At 52.8% G+C, this 17452-nt stretch overlaps 1 protein-coding gene across 5 annotated transcripts; it reads right to left on the bottom strand.

Annotated features, from left to right (window-relative positions):
- Positions 1-333: 333 nt before the first annotated feature.
- On the bottom strand, positions 334-17015 carry MAG (myelin associated glycoprotein). Of its 5 annotated transcripts, none has more exons than XM_016119704.2 (11): positions 13486-13534; positions 11649-11708; positions 11089-11157; positions 10553-10921; positions 8973-9269; positions 8602-8859; positions 7570-7830; positions 3166-3513; positions 2719-2815; positions 1841-1940; positions 334-878 (listed from the first exon to the last, which is right to left on the bottom strand). In XM_016119704.2, exons 3-11 carry the CDS (start codon positions 11132-11134, stop codon positions 714-716), a joined length of 1941 nt encoding a protein of 646 aa, XP_015975190.1. In that variant the 5' UTR covers positions 11135-11157; positions 11649-11708; positions 13486-13534; the 3' UTR covers positions 334-713. The 5 variants fall into 5 exon arrangements, with proteins under 5 accessions (XP_015975190.1, XP_015975188.1, XP_015975187.1 ...); XM_016119708.2 differs by having other exon boundaries at positions 365-878; positions 3166-3453; XM_016119702.2 differs by lacking the exon at positions 11649-11708 and having other exon boundaries at positions 13486-13548.
- Between the last annotated feature and the right edge of the window lie 437 nt (positions 17016-17452).

The raw sequence follows: 17452 nt of genomic DNA, 5'->3' as shown, positions 1-17452 counted from the left end.
AAAGCCAGCCTGGGAGGGGACGACAGTGAATGGTGGGGACTGTGGAAAAGAGGGAGCCCGTACCCCTTCAGAAGGAGCAGCGACCATCTCTTTCAGTGAATCGTGGTGGGCAAGTGCGAGCCCAGCACTATCAGTCACTCTGACTTTGGCAGAGGCAGGAATAAGGGCTGTTATGTGAAATTGCCCAGAATCCAACACGGCATGCTGTAGGACAGACCCAGACACAGCTGCCACCTCGGAGTGGGAACTGAATGGCTAGCATCCCCGGGCCCTTGCCCCTACACAGGGCCCAGCAGAGGGCAGGCAGGGGATGGCAGGCTCCCCGCAAGGACTCAGAAATCATCAGGATCTAGACAGGTATTTGGCTTTGGGGCATTTATTTCATGTCCCTTCGGTACAGGCCTCGGGGCCAGGTGTGGGGCAGGAGACCAGGCAGGGATAGCAATAAATAACACAAACAGACGGAACTCCCCTCCAGACAGACGAGGCTGAAGGAGGTTAGAGGGGAGCCACACTGTGGGGGTGCAGTGCTGGCAGGGCTCAGGGCAGCTGGGAAGCGGGGAGAGGCCAGGCCCCCAGTACCTCACTGTCACCTGCCCCATCCCTTTCCTGCCCCCGTCCCCACTACTTTTGAGAGGAAGGGAGCCCACAGCCAGTGGGGGCCAGCAAGGGTCCTGATGGCATGGTGGCCACATAGGCTGCCCCCAGCTCCCTCACTTGACGCGGATTTCAGCATACTCGGCCAGCTCCTCTGTCAGGGTGTAGCTGTCCTTGGTGGGTCGTTTTCCCAGGTCTGAGTGAGAATAGCTCAGGTCCAGCTCCGGGGGCTCCCCGCGAAGGCCCAGCAGCCTCCTCTCGGATCCCAGGCGCCTCTCGCTCTATGAAGGGAACCAACCCATTGGAAAGGTTTTGTTCTACCTTTTCCAGATGTAAAGGCTGGAGTGGCTTGCACCCTCGCAGCTTCACACTTGAGTCCCAAAGCTCCATGTGAACCTTCTCTCAAGCACCACCAGCCCAATGAGCCCCACGTGTCCCCAGGTCACACTTCAGAGCCTTTGCTCACACTGACCCACCTTCACCAACACCCTCCTCATCGCTAAGCCTGAAAGTGGCCTACAAATTCAATGTCTCCCGGAAGCCTTCTGCAGCATAGCCCTTTGGGGGGCAATCCATAACACCTTCCCAGATTAAAGGCACCTGGTTGGGATCCCGCCTCTCCAAATGTTTGTGCATGCCTGGCTCTGTAAGTCTTTCTCTTACATTTGGGCCTATTATTGTCCCCCTTCGATCCGGGTGATCCTGCAGCTATGACTTTGGCTTCCCCCTCATGCTTTCCACCCATACTTCCACCCTCGCTCCCACATGTGTCTTTGGACACACACACACAGGACAGTGGCCACAGACAGACAGAGGGAGCAGCAATGGGACAGGAGTGCTGTGCAGGGCAAACTTAACAGGGGACTATCCTGGACGCCTGACGAGGACGCACACACATGCATGCCAGCCCCAAGGCCCACCGAGGGCCCAGAGGCAAGCACACTGAGGCCTCCGGGACCTACCTCCTGGGGCGCTCATTCCAGGGTAGAGACCTCTCTGGACTATTGGAGAAGGAAATGCAGTCATAGACCCAGGTGGGGAGGCGAGGGCTTCCCTTGGACCCAGGCCCCACAGCCCCCTTCGCAGCCTCAGCCTGAGCACCCCTCCCAGCCTAGGCCCCAGCCAGCCCTCCACACTTCCTCCCTTTCCCTCTGCCCCGTGGCCCCCCATGCTCCTCCCAGGCCCTTGTCCCTCACATTCAGGTTTTCCAACTAGCCTGGAGCCTCAGGACTCTGGCCCTCACCTCATACTTCTCCGGTGCCCCAGAGATGCGGAAGTCGCTGCTGAACAGGACTGGGGGATTGTCCCCTGATGAGAAGCTGGGGCTCTCCGTCACGTTCTTTCTGCAGGTCAGGACACAGCAGCCCCAGTGGGACTCCCAGGCCTCCTTCTCACCTCTCTTTCTACACCTCCGTCCACGTTTGGAGTTTGGCCCACTAGACCCCAGAGTTGCTCCCACCTGTCTCTCTTAAGATTAGGCAGATGGGCTCTTCAAATGACCAGCCTCTTCCTGTCCACCATTGCCCATCCCTCCCCTGCTTTGTGGCTGAGGATGAGCCACCTAGGCCCTGGTCTCTGCCACTTTTCCGGACCTTGGACTGGCTTCTCTGGGTTCTCCTCATATGCTCCAGGTCTGTCTGTCCCTCTCGCTGCCAGGATGTGGAGCAGAGAGATTAATTCATTTCCAAGAGAGCCACAAGGAATAAAAATAGCAGCATAATTGTGGCAGATGGGTGTGGTTTGGAGATGGGGAGCATTGCTTGTTGCCACAGGTGTGTATAATCATCGCGGCTTCTGGAACAACTGTGACTGATGCTGTAGCTGCACACCAGGGGAAGCTGGCTTTCCCCATCGCACTGCTGGAGGGCAGGAGGTCACAGCAGAGAGCGTGGGGACATGGGTAATGATTGGTGGAAAGTGCTTGGCCCAGGCACTGGTACCTGCTGACTGGCAGTGGCTCATGTCAGCGGGAGCCCTCTCTGTTCCATCCTGCTGAACATTCTCGGAACAGAATCCTCCCTCCCACACACATACAGGACTGCCATCCCTTGCTCACCCTTCAGCCTGGCCCCCAAACCTTGGAGAGTCCCCACCCCCAGGTCAGCCCTGGTGGGCACTCACTTTCTGCGCGTCTGGGTGATGTAGCAGACAATGGCGATTAGGATGGCAAAGGCGACCACAGCTCCCACGGGCCCAATCTTGGCCCACATCAGGCGATCTGAGAACAGAGAAGACCCAGGTGCCCTGAGGGCTGCTAGTGGGAGTGAGGACCTCTGGGTTCTTAGGAGATGGGCTGGGTCAGGAGTGAGAGTGAAAATATCTGCACAGATGCCATATCTTTGCCCTGACTGACTAGCCTGGAGGGCCTGGAGAGGGGCCGGTGCAGTTCGGGCAAACTCAAGGCGGCCTCTCCTTACTGACCAGAAGGGCCTCTTTACCATTTGATTGGCCTGCGTGGCCCGACCCATGCTCAGTGGTTGATGGTCTGTCAGCCTTGGGGAGGAGAGTCTGGATCCAAGAGGAGCCCCTCTGTCCCCGTGGCCCCCAGCCCCAGGCCACACCACTCACGCGCTCCCTGGAAGGGTAGCTCCAGGCTCTTGGTGCCATAGAGGTTGCGGGAGGTACAGATGACCCGCGGTGGAGCCTGGGCCTGGCCCCGCAGTGTCAGGATGCTGGTGAGCAGGAGACCACTGCGCTCCGAGTACACAAACTCCCGCTCTGTCTCGTTCACGGTCACATTGCGTGAAGGCAGCTCAAAGGCCACGGAGGGCTCCGGGTTGGATTTCACCACACACAGGCACTGCACTGTGTCTCGGGCCGCTGCACAGTGGGACTCCAGGAGGATCACAGGGGCAACTGCAGGGGCAAGGTCCAGACTGAGTGGGCTGCAGACAAGCCGAGGCTGGGACTCCTGCGCTGAGGGCCAAGATCAGGGTGGGAACTGTCTCAGAGATGGGCGACACTTTCTCCTTCGCACTATCTCTTACACCTTCTCTAACTTTGTTCACCTTGGAAGACATATATTAGTCATGCTCAAACCCCTCCTCCAACTGCTCCGTGTCACTTGGAATAAAATCCGACTTCTTTGCCTTGGTCCGCAAGACCCTGTGGGACCTAGCCTCGCTATTCTCCTTTTTTCACCTTGAAAGCCTCGTTCCTTTTCAGTCACACTGGCCTCCTTGCTGTTGTTCAAGTGCTTGGAGCTTTGCCCTCAGCCTGGAACACTCCCCGGAGATACCATCCCAACTCACTCCCTTGCTCTGTGAAGGTTCTACTCAGATACTCAGAACCCCTCTCTTCCCACGTAAACTGCACCTCGCTTCACTAACATTCACTCCTTGTCCCTTTCGGTTTTCTTCCCAGCACTCATCCCTACCCGCATTGTATATTGATATGGCTGGGCTCTCTTTTCCATCAAGACAGGCTCTCGTTCTCTCTCCACTCTGTCTCCCACACTTAAAATGTGCATTTCGCACAGCAGAGCTCTGGGAAGGCTTGTGGAGTGAGCTATTGAATTCTGCCTGCCCCCCTTTCGGTCATCCTGCAGACACCCTGGCTTATTCCGAGAGCCCCCTTTGTACCCTAACCTTCCCTCCATCACAGGAGTCCCCATCACCACTAGCACTAAACACCACCTTCCACCCAAGATCATTGGGTTGAGCCTTTGTATTTAAAAAAAAAAAATGATATAGGTATGATATTTTTCCTTCATTTTACAAAATATGAAATTATAATAAGGACATTGAATGTTGCTTTTTAAAACTATATTCTCTTTTCCTCCTGGAGAGTCCAGTGCTCCTCTCTGTTCACTCTAGACTGAGCTCTGGTTCTCAGTTTTGACCGAAACCCACTTCCACACAGACAACTGACCCTCAGCTCACCTATCCCACCTATTTTCAATTTCCAACAAAAAAAGAATATTCAGGTGACAGTGATGGGCCAGAGAGTCACATGACCAGATGTACTTGCAATAGAGATGATTCTAATGGAGACCTCGATGTGTACATGTATATAAGTCTACTAAACTAAAAGTTATATACCCTAAATTCTGTTTAGGCCGACATACTTTCTATAGTGTTAATGAATTAACACACTGCAGAGTAAATCAATAACGACAAACCTGAACTGACAGTGATTACAATTTTTTAAAACCTTTTCATTCAAGACTGTGCCACTGGTGCTCTGATGACAATGTCTGCCCTAGATGCTGTGGGGATGCAGACACCCTGCCCGCATGTGCTCAGCATCTTCGCAGCTTTGCAAGCAGCCCGGGAGACCTATGAAACCCTGATGGACAATAGACAAACCCCAGCTGGTGGCCCCCATCAAACCTCAGCTTCCCTGAGCCTCCAAATGGAGTTCTCATCTATGCAAACAGGAGTAATTGTCCTTAACTCACAAGGGGCCATGGGGACTCCAAAGATAGGTACATGAGTGTGCTATAAAGGCTTAAATGAACATCCATCTGAAGACTTATGATTAGATGAGTAGAAACATTCCAGCAGAGGGAGCATATGAGCAAAGATTTGACAGCAGAGTATAGGGTGGATATCCAGCCTGGAGTCCAAAGGAAAGCTGTGAGAAATGATGAGGATATCTAAGACTTACAGAACACACAGGATGTGTCAGGTGCTGTGGGTTCTCACTGTAACTTCCTTAGACTTCACTCTCATCTTTGAAGCAAGATACTGCTATTACATCCGTTTTCAGAGGAGAGAATTTAGGCTCAGTAAAGGTGAAGACACTTGCTGGGATCATGCAGCAAGACAGAGATAGAGCTGGTATTTTGACCTACGTTAGTTAGTTCAGCTCTGTTGGGTACTTGACACCAGTAACACCTTAGTTGCCTTCCCTTAACCCAGGTGAAGAACAGCGCCCTCCCCAAATCACACTGTTGTGAGAATGAAACAGGTCAATACATGCAAAGGGCTCAGACTTGTCCCCTCATGTCACAAGTGCTCTGTAAGGGTGAGAGCCGCCTGCATTGCCCACACCATACTGGGCCCTGGGGTCAGCAGGAAGACAGGGCACCCCACACCAGGAAAGCTCACCATTGTCATGAGCACTAAAGCCAGGTACTAGGGGACATAAACTTCAGGGACAGAGCGGGGCTGAGAGGGATGGCTCTTCCCAGCAGCCTGAGGCTGCACTCCCAGAAGGAAAGCACTGTGTGACACAGGCCTTGGTGAAGCATGAGGGGCTCAGCAGGTGGGGCCAGGGGGTGGGTCACACCTGGTCCTCAACACCAGTGGATCTAAGGCCTTACACTCCATATCTGTTCATTCATTTGTCTGTTTGTTTTTAAAACAAGCCAACCCTTGGGTGCCAGAGGCTGCGGGGGTGGTGAAACAGCCAGAGGTTTAACAGCTGGGGCAAACAGGAGTCCAGATGAATCCTGGCACTGACCAACCTTCCTAGCTACGTGGCCGAGGTGGGGCAGGGAGATTCTGACCTTCTTTCTCCTCAGTTAAGGGATAATGATAACACATACCTGCTCCACAGGGTGGCCACAAGGGCTCAGCAAAACAACACCTATAGAGGATGTAACTGTGACCTAGAATAGGCCCTTAATGACCATTTGCTGCCCCTTATTATGCGGGAGAGTCTGTGACTGACAATGTACGTGAGATGGTGTTGTGTGTAGGTTTGGGGCTGCCATCAGATTCTCAGGGGGTTCTGACTTTTATACTTAAGTACCACTGGCTTGGAGTGTGACAGGGAAAAGGGTACAACAGAAGGGGGAAGCTGGGCCCTGGAGAGGACACATGGAGAAGGCAGAGTTCTGCACAGCCCACATGCCATGAGCATTATCAGATGTCGCAAGCAAGCAGAAACCGGGAGGAATGAAGCCAAAGATGAAAGGTGAGCAGAGGAGAAGCCATGGCTTTGCTGTGGAAGATGGCCCTCCAGGAACAATCTAACGTGTAGCTACTGTGTACTGATTATCACTGTACATACAGAGTATTGAATATGGACTGTGTCAAACCTTCTGGCAAACTTGTATGGTTGGGGACCATTGTAGGTAAAATAATTGAGGTGGGGAGTAGTGAAGTTTGGAGACTAGTGCCAGAGGTCGGGTTGGAGCCAAGGAGGAAGCAAGAGAAATGGAAGCACAGAGGTAACATTCCAGAGGGAGTTGCTGGAGGAGGAAGAGTCAAGACTGTGACTTAAGAGCCAGGGTGGGGGTAGGGATGTTGGTGGTGTTTTCCAGAGAGAGGAGGTCAGAAGAGGTGCTGCCAGGCAATGGAACGATGAGTTTTATTTCCAAAGCACTTAGCTCTTTATGTGCATCCATTTCATCTCTCTGGCTATACTGTATCTGTTAAGAAGCTTGATGTCCTCTTGGTTCTATTCCCCACCTCCCAGTGAGCCACACAGCCCTTTGCACGTAACAACTGCTTAATCACTGTATTCCGTTGTAATAATGCAGGATATCAACTTTGGGCAGGACAGAGGAATAGAATTTGAAATTCAAATTCTGTCATTTTCCTACTGCGTGACCTTGGGCAAATGGCATAACCTCTCTGGGCCTCAGTTTCCTTCTCTGGAAACTAGGGACAGTAACAGAATCTCCCTCACAGGGATGTCATGAGGATGACATGAGTGGGTCCCTGCACAGTGCTCTCAATGTGCCTGATACATAGCGATGCTCTGCAAGGGTCAGATGTCATTGTTATTATTTTTGTTAATCCAAAGGGGCAGTGGCTACAGGATCTGAATGTCTTTGGTCAAAATCATACTCCAGGATGTGGGGACACAGTATTTTCAGGTGGGAATTGTGTTTCTTGTTCTGGATTCTGCTTCCCTGCCTTCCCCATCCTCATCTGATGGCGCAAAACTACCCCTTGGTTGGGATATGTGGGTACCTCCCAGTAACTGACGCATCCCCCACTGAACCATCTACCTCAGGGTGGAGGGGACACAAAGTCCATTCAGCTCGCAGCAGGGGCGGAGAGGATGGGGAATACTCACACTCCACGGATAGGTTGAAGGCAGTGGCCCTCTGGCCATACTGGTTCTCAGCCACACACCAGTACTCGCCATCATCCTCAGGTGTGACAGCAGGCAGCTCCAGCTGCAGCTCGCTCTCATAGATGACCGTGCCCAGGATCTGCTTCTCCTTGAAGATGGTGAGAATAGGATCCGGGTTGCTCTGTGTGGAGCACAAGATGGAGACCGTCTCCCCCTCCACAGCCACCACTGTCCCGTTCACTGTAGGTTTCCAGGGTGCATCTGGAGGGGGCAGGAGGGGGGCAGGACAGTGGGCCTGTGGTCAAAAGCCAGGAGGTGCCTTTTCTGTCAGCCAACTCCCACCCCCAAATGTGACTCCAACACCCCAACCCAAGCACAGTGGCTCAGGATGGCTGGATTAACTCCAGGCCTGGCTGCCCTGTTTACACAAAACAGGGGCTCTGTAGCCAGAGGGCTGTGTTTGATCCGGCTATACCCGTTCCCCGCTGTGTGTGGACCCATGTCTTAATCTCTTTGGACCTCATTTTTCTCATCTGGCAAATGGGCTTAATGATAGCTCCAAGTTTACAGGGGTCACTGAGAACCTAACTGACAGGCACTGTGCTAGCCGGAACAAGGTAAATAAAGATCCCTGCCCATGTGAACAGATGCTATTTAAGTAAATAAAATATGTCATTGGCAAGATGAGGTAAGTGCTTTGGAGAAAAATAGACGGAGGAATGGGAAATCTGGTGGTTACAGTTCAAAAGAGGATGGCGAGGGAAGGCTTCCGTGAGGAGTGGGAGGAGGTGGGAGGAGTCAGCCTCCCGGGATGCCTGGGGGAAGGAAGAGCGTTTGTGTAAAGTGCTCAGAAACTGCTGAGTAAATGTTGGCGGTCGCTGTCATTATTATTATCCCCAGCCCTGGCGTTTTGCCTCAATAAGTATTTGTGAATGAACGACCTCTCCTGGATTCCCAGCTAAGAATCCTGTCTAACCAGCCCCCTCGCCAGGGCCAGTGTGGGGCGCGTGTGCGCACAGGGCGGCCACTCACACATGACGCTGAGCCCCACGGTGCGGTTGTCCTGGCCGTAAGCATTCTCTGCCAGGCATGCGTAGACGCCGTCCTCCCTGGGGGTCACCTCGTCCAGCTCCAGGAACAGGCTCTCGGTCACGGCCTCCTGGAGCACCGTGCCATCCCGCATCCAGGTCAGCAGCGGCGGCGGGTTGCTGTCAGCCCCACAGAGCAGGCTGACGTGAGAGCCCTCTATGGCCTCCACCGAGGAGTTCATTTCCACAATCACCGGGGGGTCTGAGGCCGGCGACACTGAGGGGTCAGCGGGCCGGTGCCGCAGGCCCCGCCCCCGGCACCGAACTTTGTCGGCCCCGCCCCGCCCCCGCCCCACTGCCCGCACCCAGGCTCACACTTGACGTCCAGGCTGGCGTAGCCCTCGAACTGCAGCGTGGTGTTGGGGAAGGAGGCCTGGCAGCCCAGCCGGTGGCCATTGGCCTCCCTAGTGGGCACGAAGTGTAGCAGCGACACCTGCACCCAGGTGCCCTCGTCCTCGCGCAGCCGACCCAGCACAGCGGGCTCCCCTAGTCCATCGTGGCCCAGCCAGCTCAGCTCTGGGCGTAGCTCTGGGCAGTTGTCAGGCACCATGCAGCTGACCTCCACTTCCGTGCCTGCCACCACCTCCAGGGGTACCACAATGTTGGGGGTATCTATGGTCAGGCGGGGAGAAGGAGGGTTGAGGAAGTGGACACCCCTACTTTGCCCGACTCCAATCCTGGTACCTGGTTTCCTCCCCTCAGATACAGAATTCCCTACAACGTCCTAGTTACCCTTCACCCAGAAGCCCTGCATAAATCCAACCATGGTTATGGCAGTAATGAAAATAACAGTACAGTGGTCTGGGTACTTTACAGTGTTGAACTTGCCATTCTAGCAGGTGGGTAATATTACTTTACTTGTCCTGCAGTTGAAGAAACTGGGCCATAGCTAGTACCTGGTAAAACTGAGCTTCAGATCCTGTTGCTGTGACTTCATCATTTCTTGACATGATAGCTTGTTCCTTAAGAAACATCCCTCCTCTCCACTGTTTTGTTTGTTTGTTTGATTTCTGGTTTGTTTGTTTGTTTGTTTTCTGGTTTGTTTGTTTGTTTGTTTGTTTACCTTCCACCTATGGATGTGAGTGTGTGTGGGTGCAGGGGTGTCTCTTTCTGCATCAGGACTGTACTCTGGCTCCTCGTATAGACTCAGTGGAGAGCCTGAATCCAAGAGCTCTAGGCAGTACGGCCTCTCAGAAACTAGGCAGTGGGAATACCTGAAATCAGGCAGCGAGCGGCCTCTACTCTGATTGTCAAATCTGGCCCAGAGCTGCATTTTATTTGGACTAAATTTAGGAATTAAAAAAAATAAAATAAAATAAATCTGAATCAGCAGCTAATGTTTAAGAATTAGGAGATCATAGGAAAATATACAATCTGGCTTCTTTGAAAATTCAGACTGCCTGACAGCAATGGCCCTGTATTCTCACCCAGCACCGGTTAGCTGAAGCTGGGTGCCATGTGCCAGGCACCACTCTGAGCTCTTGACAACCATTCACTCCCTGATATTTAAGTGCTGCTCTTTATCCTCAATTTACAGAAGAGAAAACGAAGGCCCAGAGAAGTTAAATAATTTGCCCACAGCTGCCCAGCGAATGCAGGAATCTAAAGGCCTTACCCCTCATCCCTGCACCCCACTGCCTCTTTCTCAGGTGTTTCTAGAAGAGTAAGAACACTCCTCTTCCTGTGGGGACAATAAATCTGTTTGGAGCCCTGCTTTACTCATTTCTGTCATCTGCCTGATACCTGTGGGCACTGAGCTTTGCACCTCCCAGCCAAACCAAGCAGCTCCTAGATCTGTGCTGGGAAGACCATTCTGGAAAAGTGCAGGGGAGGACTTCCTGCCTGCCTCAGCCCTGCTCCAGCACCACCCCCCGTGCAACCTCTGGGGTACTCACTGATGATGTCCAGGATGCTGTGCTCGGAGAAGGTATACTGGTTGTATCCCCCTAGGTCCCCGCGGAAGTAATACTTGCCACCCAACTCAGGGCTGAGGTTGCTGAGCAGGAGGGTACAGTTGCGCAGGCCCAGGTCCCCCAGGAGGCGGCTGCGGCCCTGGAAGCTCTCGTGGACGACTTGGGTGCGTGACTTGAAGACCACTGGCGGGTAGTTTTTTGGGTAGGGGCTATTGAAGTACCAGACACCATGCACAACTGCAGGCCGCAGCTCGTCAGGAAAGTCGAAGCGACAGGGGATGGAGACGCATGTGCCCTCGAAGGCCGAGATGGACGAGGGCATCCAGGCACCCCAGTGACCCCCTCGAGAGGCTGTGGGAGATCATGACAGCTGAGGTTGAGGGACATGCCCTTTTGAATCACCCACCCCCCACTCCCATCACCTTCTGCCAGACCGAGGTATCCAGGGACCCACAGAAACAACCCCAGGGCCAACGCTCTAGGATCCCCAGCCCCACCCTCCCACCCCCAGCCATTACCTGCAATCATAATCCAAAACAGAGGCAGTGCTGTGAGGAATATCATTTTGTACAGCAGGTGAGCGTCAGCTGGAAAAGGGAGACCAGGGGGTTAAAGGCCAGGGTAAGTGAAAAGGGATGCTTCTATTAAAGCTTCAGGAGGGGCCTGTTCAGATGGTAGCTGCTGCTGCTGTTTTAATATTTATAATTACACACATTGATATGGCATCGACCATGTACCAGGCCTCAGTGCTTCACTTTCTTGTATTAATTCATCTGATCCCTTTGCAGGAGGTGTGACGATTATCTTCATTTTATAGCTGAAGTCCAGAGAGGTTAAGTGACTTGCTTACAGCCACACAGCTGATAAGTAACAACTAGGTTCAAACTCTATCTACTTGGCTCCAGGTTTATAGACTTAACCACTCAACTTTCCTGTCTCTACGTAGTGGTAGTAAAATGTTGATAATGATCTTCATCATCATTGTTCCCTTGGGGATCCCCAGAAAGTAAGGACAGAGCCAAGCCTGGATTAGTAGCAAAAAGAAGGGGATCTAGGAGGAAGGAACCCTGCCCCTCACCTCAGTCTCCCTGAGTTGGGAATATCATCTGGTCCCACTTGAAGTGGTCAGCCAGTCAACCTTGGACAAGAGTCAGACAGGTGCAAGGGGGCAGGGCCTGGGCACCCCCGGCCCCCTCTTGCAGCATCTACTAGGAGTTGTGGCCTGTTGCAAGGCTGCGATTAATATCAAGGACCCTCCCACTCAGCCTGGGAGCTACTCTACATATGGCCACTGCTCCCCACCCCCCAAGCTGCTATGGAGAACTGTGGGTAAGGAAAAGGGAGTTGAAGAGCATTGGGGCGGGAGATGGAGGAAGGTGGGGGGGGGGGGGTTGTGTGAGTGGGGTGAGGCCTGGGGGTGGCAGGCAGGGACCCAGCGTCATCAATGACTGGGTTTCACAGCATCAGCATTCTCAACATGCCGTGAGAATTCCTGCCGCCCGCTTCCACCCCACGGACAGCCCCTGCTGTCCCCACCCTCAACAGAGGCCAGTGCCCAGCACAAAAGGGCCCTGTTCCCTCAGGGGGAGGGTGCCATGTCCTGGGGGGCTCCTGGAGTAGGTGGGATGAGGAAAGAGTCACACACTCCTGACTGAACTCTGCGTGGGGCCAGGAAGGACCAGAGATTGGGAGGTAGGGAGCCCCTGGCACTCAGCTGCTCTGTGGGTGGCCTTAGGGTTGGAGCTAGGGTTTCCAAGTGACTGCCTTTCCTGGCCTTCACCACCCTCTTCCCACAGACACAGACACATGCAAATGCTTCTGTGAAATGTGATAGGTTTAGACCCAGCCAGAAGATCAGCCTTGTGCAATAGAGACTCGTGTACACCCAGTCAGAACCCTGCATACATGGACAGGCGCTGAGACCCCTGTGCCTGCTGAATGTGCTGACTGAGACGCACAGTCACAGAAACATACCTGCACTGCCATGGGCGTGACATCCAGCACACTTGCGGACTTGCCTGCATGCCATGCTCACAGACATACAGACCTGCACACACACACTGAGATGTAGCTACGTACAGACCTGCCCAGATACCTGCTAATAAACACAGGGCAGGTGCCATCCTTGCACCTGCACGGGAGGCACAGGGCCTGGGCAGACATGTGAAACAAGCATGTAGACCAAGCATAGTTAACGGGGGTGAATGCTGACCAGTTCTTGAGGTAGGGGCCAGAAAAGTCTTAGCTATGACAATGATTTGTGACTTTCTCCAGGGCCACAGTCAATAAACACTTGTAAAGCATATCTATAGTAGTAAATACTATAGGGGGAGCAGGATTGGGAAAAACAGGTCTAAAACGTTTGCTTAGTGGGGTGTAATGAAAAAACAGTGACGTAGATTAAGACCCACCCAGGGGAGGTGCATGTGTGCAGGTGTGCTGCGTGCGCGCGCGCACACGCACGCGCGCACACACACACACACACACACACACACAGGTGCTAGACCTTGTTCACTGAAAGCCAGATGCCCCCACTCCCTCCCAGAGGGGAGAATGCAGGTTTCCAGTCTCCTGCACATCATCCTACTCCTCACCTGGACCCAGGCCGCTTCCACGCCCCCTGCCCCACACGTGGGAGCCCCAGGGCAGCTGATCCTGTAGAACTCTATCACAAGGGTGCTGAGGAGGGCCCTCAGTTCCCTCTGTCTGTGGTTTCTTCCCAAAGCCGAGTCACTGTCCTGCCATGGTCCCAGCCCATTCCCAAAGTCCTAAGGGCACCTTCCCTCATGCTAAATTAGTGGCAGCCACAGTGACCATCCCGGCCTTGCACGTGCCTCAGGAGCTCCTGCTGCACCCTCTCAGCTCCAGCCTCCTGCTTCCACCCTGTCCACAGCCCCTCTTGGCTTCGTACTCACCAGGATGCTGCTTCTACCCTCTGCTCCTCGGCCCAGCTCACAGTCTCCTGGCCTCCCAGGGTCTAGGCCCCCACTTGCTGGCCCCTCCCCGCCCCCCCCACCGGGTGCCAGGGGCCGCCTGCCTCCAGGGCCCAGCTCCTCCCTGTCCCCGGGGGAGGGGGGCACAAAAGGGCCCTTGTCACCAGTGCTCAACTGGGCAGCCTGATGCCTGGGTTCTACTATCTCCTTCCTGGAGGGGATGGGGTTGGTGCCTTACTTGATCCCCCACATCACTACGCACCCTGGTTCTGAGTCCCTGGGAGGGTGTTCTAATATCTCTGAGCATCTCAGACTGAGAAACAGAAGGCGCTGTCCTGTCCTCAACTTCCAAGGAATCTTGGTGGCAATAATAGGTATAATTAATGCTGGTCCCCGGAGACAACAGAGGCTGGTGCGGGTGGGAGAAGACAGGACCTTGGCACTCACAGCTTCAGTTACTTCCACCCTCCCTTAGAAACACTTCCCTGGATCATGTTTGGTGCCTGCATCCTGGTCGATTTTCTTCTAAGCTCTTCTTGCTATCGGAAATGAACTTAGGTATTGACTGTCTCCTCCCTTGAGAACATGTCCTCCATAAGGACAAGGGCTTTGCCTGCTTAGTCCCAATCTATCCTGCTTGTAGAACAACTCCTGGCAGAGCTAAACTTCATAAATGAGAGCGAACGTATGAATGTGTCCATCCAATACCCTGTGGCACCTTCTGACTGAAGGCTTTGCACTGGCTCCTTCCTCCTGGAAAGCTCCTCTACCTCATCTCACACCCCACTCCGCCCTAGCCCCAGCCTGCTCATCCTTTCCACTCTGTGAGTGGATGCCACTTTCTCTGGAAGCCTGCCTGCCTTTTCACCAAGCCAAGCCCCTCCACTTAAATGCTGCACTATCTGTTCACAGCCCTTGGCACATCTGCCAATCTGCACTATTGATGAGCTCTTTAACCTCCAGCCCAGAACTCCCAGAGGGCAGCATTTTCATGTCCGTCTGTCTGCCTGTCTGTCTGTCTTGTTCACCATGCGTTCCCTGGAACAGCCTGGTGCACAGAGGGTGCTCAGCAAAGGCTCTGCTGACTCTGAGCTGGCTGGGGACCCTTTGTGGGCAGATTCCACAGTGATCCTCCTGCCAACCCAGCCACTCCCATTGGTCACGATCTCTACAAGGTGGTGGCAGGCACCTGGCAGTGGTGAGATAAAGTGTAGTAGTGGTTCGACTATGAGCTATTCAGTCACACTGGGGCATCTTCTGCCCTCCTGTAGGCCACAGTAGTGGAGAGAGAATGGGGTGGGGAGGATCCTTTCTCCCAAGGGAGAACCTGGGGTGTGAGTGTAGGGGGGTGAGGGGCGGGGAAATCCCTCAGACCAGGGAGTGAGGAGTCAGAGAAGGCTGAATGGAGGGGGAAGGGGTGTCCCACCCCCATCTCAGGCTTCATGATGTCAGACTCTGCCCGTGCCTTTCCCAGTCAGGAACAAAGGCCCATTGAGAGTGGGGTGGGGCTTGAACGCCTGGGTTCTGGAGAAGAGAGGGGCCTGGTGCCTGGACTTTGGGGGTGGACACCAAGATCCTGGGGTGCTCATATGTCACTACCTTCAGCATCAGCACCAACCCTCTTGGGGTCATGTGTTTAGTTTTGGGGGGTCCATCTCCTCTGAGTTTGAACTGAAGGCTGTCCCTGAGGGAAGAGCGAACAGGCAAGTGCATCCTTCAGAGAACGCTGGCAACTATCACTGAAATCTGAAAACTTCGGTCTCCAGACCACGTGAGAAGATGAGGGACTGGAGAGCACGAGTCGGCCTAAAGGGGAGAGGTGCCCTCACATGCAGCTACCAGCACTGCCGGATTACCTGATCCTTCCAGCTATGGCAGGGGTGTTAGTTTGCTGGGGCTACTGTAACAAAGTACCACAAACTGAATGGCTTAAAAAAGTTTATTGCCTCATAGTGCTGGAGTCTAGAAGTCTGAAGTCAAAATGTTGGCATTTGGTTCTGAGGGCTGTGAAGAAAGGATCTATGCCGGGCCTCTCTCCTGGGCTTGTACATGGCAACCTTCATGTTCACAGCATTCTCCCTGTGTGCATGTCTCTGTGTCCAAATTTCCCCTTTTCATAAGGACACCAGTGCCATTGAACTAGGACCCAACCCGATGACCTCATTGTAACTGGATTCTCTAAGGCCCCTGTCTCCAAAGAAGGCCACAATCTGAGGTACTGCGAGTTAAGACTTCAACATATAAATTGGGGGTAGGGAGGCATTCTTTAACTCATAACATCAAGACTTCAGATTTGTATGTGAAATATCTTGCTTTTTAGTTATTAGCCCAATTTTATCTAAAATATTGTACAGACAAGCAAAACTCACCTCAGAGGAGAATCAAGCCCTCAGCCCCACTTGCTTAATGCTTTCTTGAGTGGGAGCTGGTGCTTGATCCAACCAAGTGGCACTGGATGCCCTCAGCCAAAACTGACAGCTTCATGCCCCGAGTCCTCAAAGTGTGCCCCACCCCACCCTCATCAGTACCACCTGGGAGCTTGTTAGGGAGGCAAGTTCTAGCCCAACCCCCACTTACCAACCCGCTGAGTCAGGAACTCTGGTGATGCGATCTGGGGAGATTCTGGTGCATGCTGAAGCTTGAGTATCTCTGCCTCTCATCTCCAGGACTACCTGGAGAACTTGCTAAGATGAGCTAAGAGTACTTGGTGTCATTAAATGTAATTAGCAAGTTCAAGTTTCTTATCTCCTGAAGATTTATTGAAGGAATCCGAGATAACTAATCCTTTACACTGATGAGGCACCCACAGTTTCCAAAACCGTTTCACACTCTTCCCTTCCTGAGCAGGTCAACAGCCCAATCAGCTGAGGACTGTAGGGATACTTCTGTCCTTTTACACAAGAGGAGGCGGGGTCTGGGTGGGTGGAAGACGCCTGCAGGATTGCGCAGCTAATAGGCTAGGCTCTCTAACTTGCTCCCTGCCTCTCAGTCTCCGTTCAGGAAAATCTCTCCCAGAGGATGAGTCTCTTGTGGCTTCGAAGGCAGGAAGCAGGAAGTTGATGGATAACTGGACTGATCTGGGTCCCAGTTGGGTTTAGTTTGGCTCAAAGAGTTGATTCTAAAAAAATCAAATTCCTTTAAACAGCTGCCAATATTTTAAACATCAGAAAATTTGATACAAGAGTAAGGATTGCTACCTTCTTTTGAAAAGCTCTAACCATGTTGGCCTGGCTTTGAGTATGGCAACCACCCCTGGGAGCCCTCTTTAGATAGGATCCGGGTCCCCACTTCCTGTCCATACACAACACTGATGCCAAAAGGCCAAGGCCCTTTGTCATCATGCTCTTGTTGTTTTCTTATGGGCTAAGAAGACAGCGAAATGCATCTCTTTTTATCATAAGTGGGGAGATCAGATAAGTTGAGAAGATTGCTGTTTTTAAGAATAGCAGGGACCTTAATTCCTTGTGGAGGTGAACAGTATTCTCCTATGTGTCTCACGCACAGAGCCAGAGAGTAAAGCCTAAGAGGCTCCTATGAAACAAGTCCGTCACACTACTCCTTTACCACGTCTGCCTGGAAGGCCAGCAGTTCTCAAACTTGTTTGTCTCAGGACCTCTTTCTACAAAATTATTGAGGATCCAAAATTGTTTTTATTTAAGTGCATTACATGTAGAGTTGTTTAATGTATTAGAAAGTAGCCATCAGAGTGATGATGTCATTACATACCACAGAGCTTCTGAAAAACTCCATTGTATACTCATGCGAGAATGATGGTAAATGAGACAAGTAACATGCTAGCTGTTTCCACCTGTGGAGCCCTACACAGAGCCCCAGACCCGACTCTGAGAACTTTTGCTGGGTATTTGGGTTTGTCCCCGGTTTCAAGAAGACTTCAAGAAATTTTGTTTAGTTTTCATTCCCTGGTTTTACAACATACATTCTAGGTCTT

Source organism: Rousettus aegyptiacus, unplaced genomic scaffold (assembly GCF_014176215.1).
Source record: "Rousettus aegyptiacus isolate mRouAeg1 unplaced genomic scaffold, mRouAeg1.p scaffold_m13_p_14, whole genome shotgun sequence".
NCBI lineage: Eukaryota > Metazoa > Chordata > Mammalia > Chiroptera > Pteropodidae > Rousettus > Rousettus aegyptiacus.
This window is presented reverse-complemented; position numbering and strand designations above follow the sequence as displayed.

Excerpts from the sequence above, each read along its gene's own strand:
- MAG (XM_016119701.2), bottom strand. The coding sequence starts at position 16,163 with ATGAGAGGCAGAGATACTCAAGCTTCAGCATGCACCAGAATCTCCCCA. Across the intron at positions 10,922-11,088 it reads GTTTTGGATTATGATTGCAG|CCTCTCGAGGGGGTCACTGG; the intron begins GTAATGGCTGGG and ends GATCTCCCACAG. Across the intron at positions 9,270-10,552 it reads CAGCATCCTGGACATCATCA|ATACCCCCAACATTGTGGTA; the intron begins GTGAGTACCCCA and ends GCCTGACCATAG.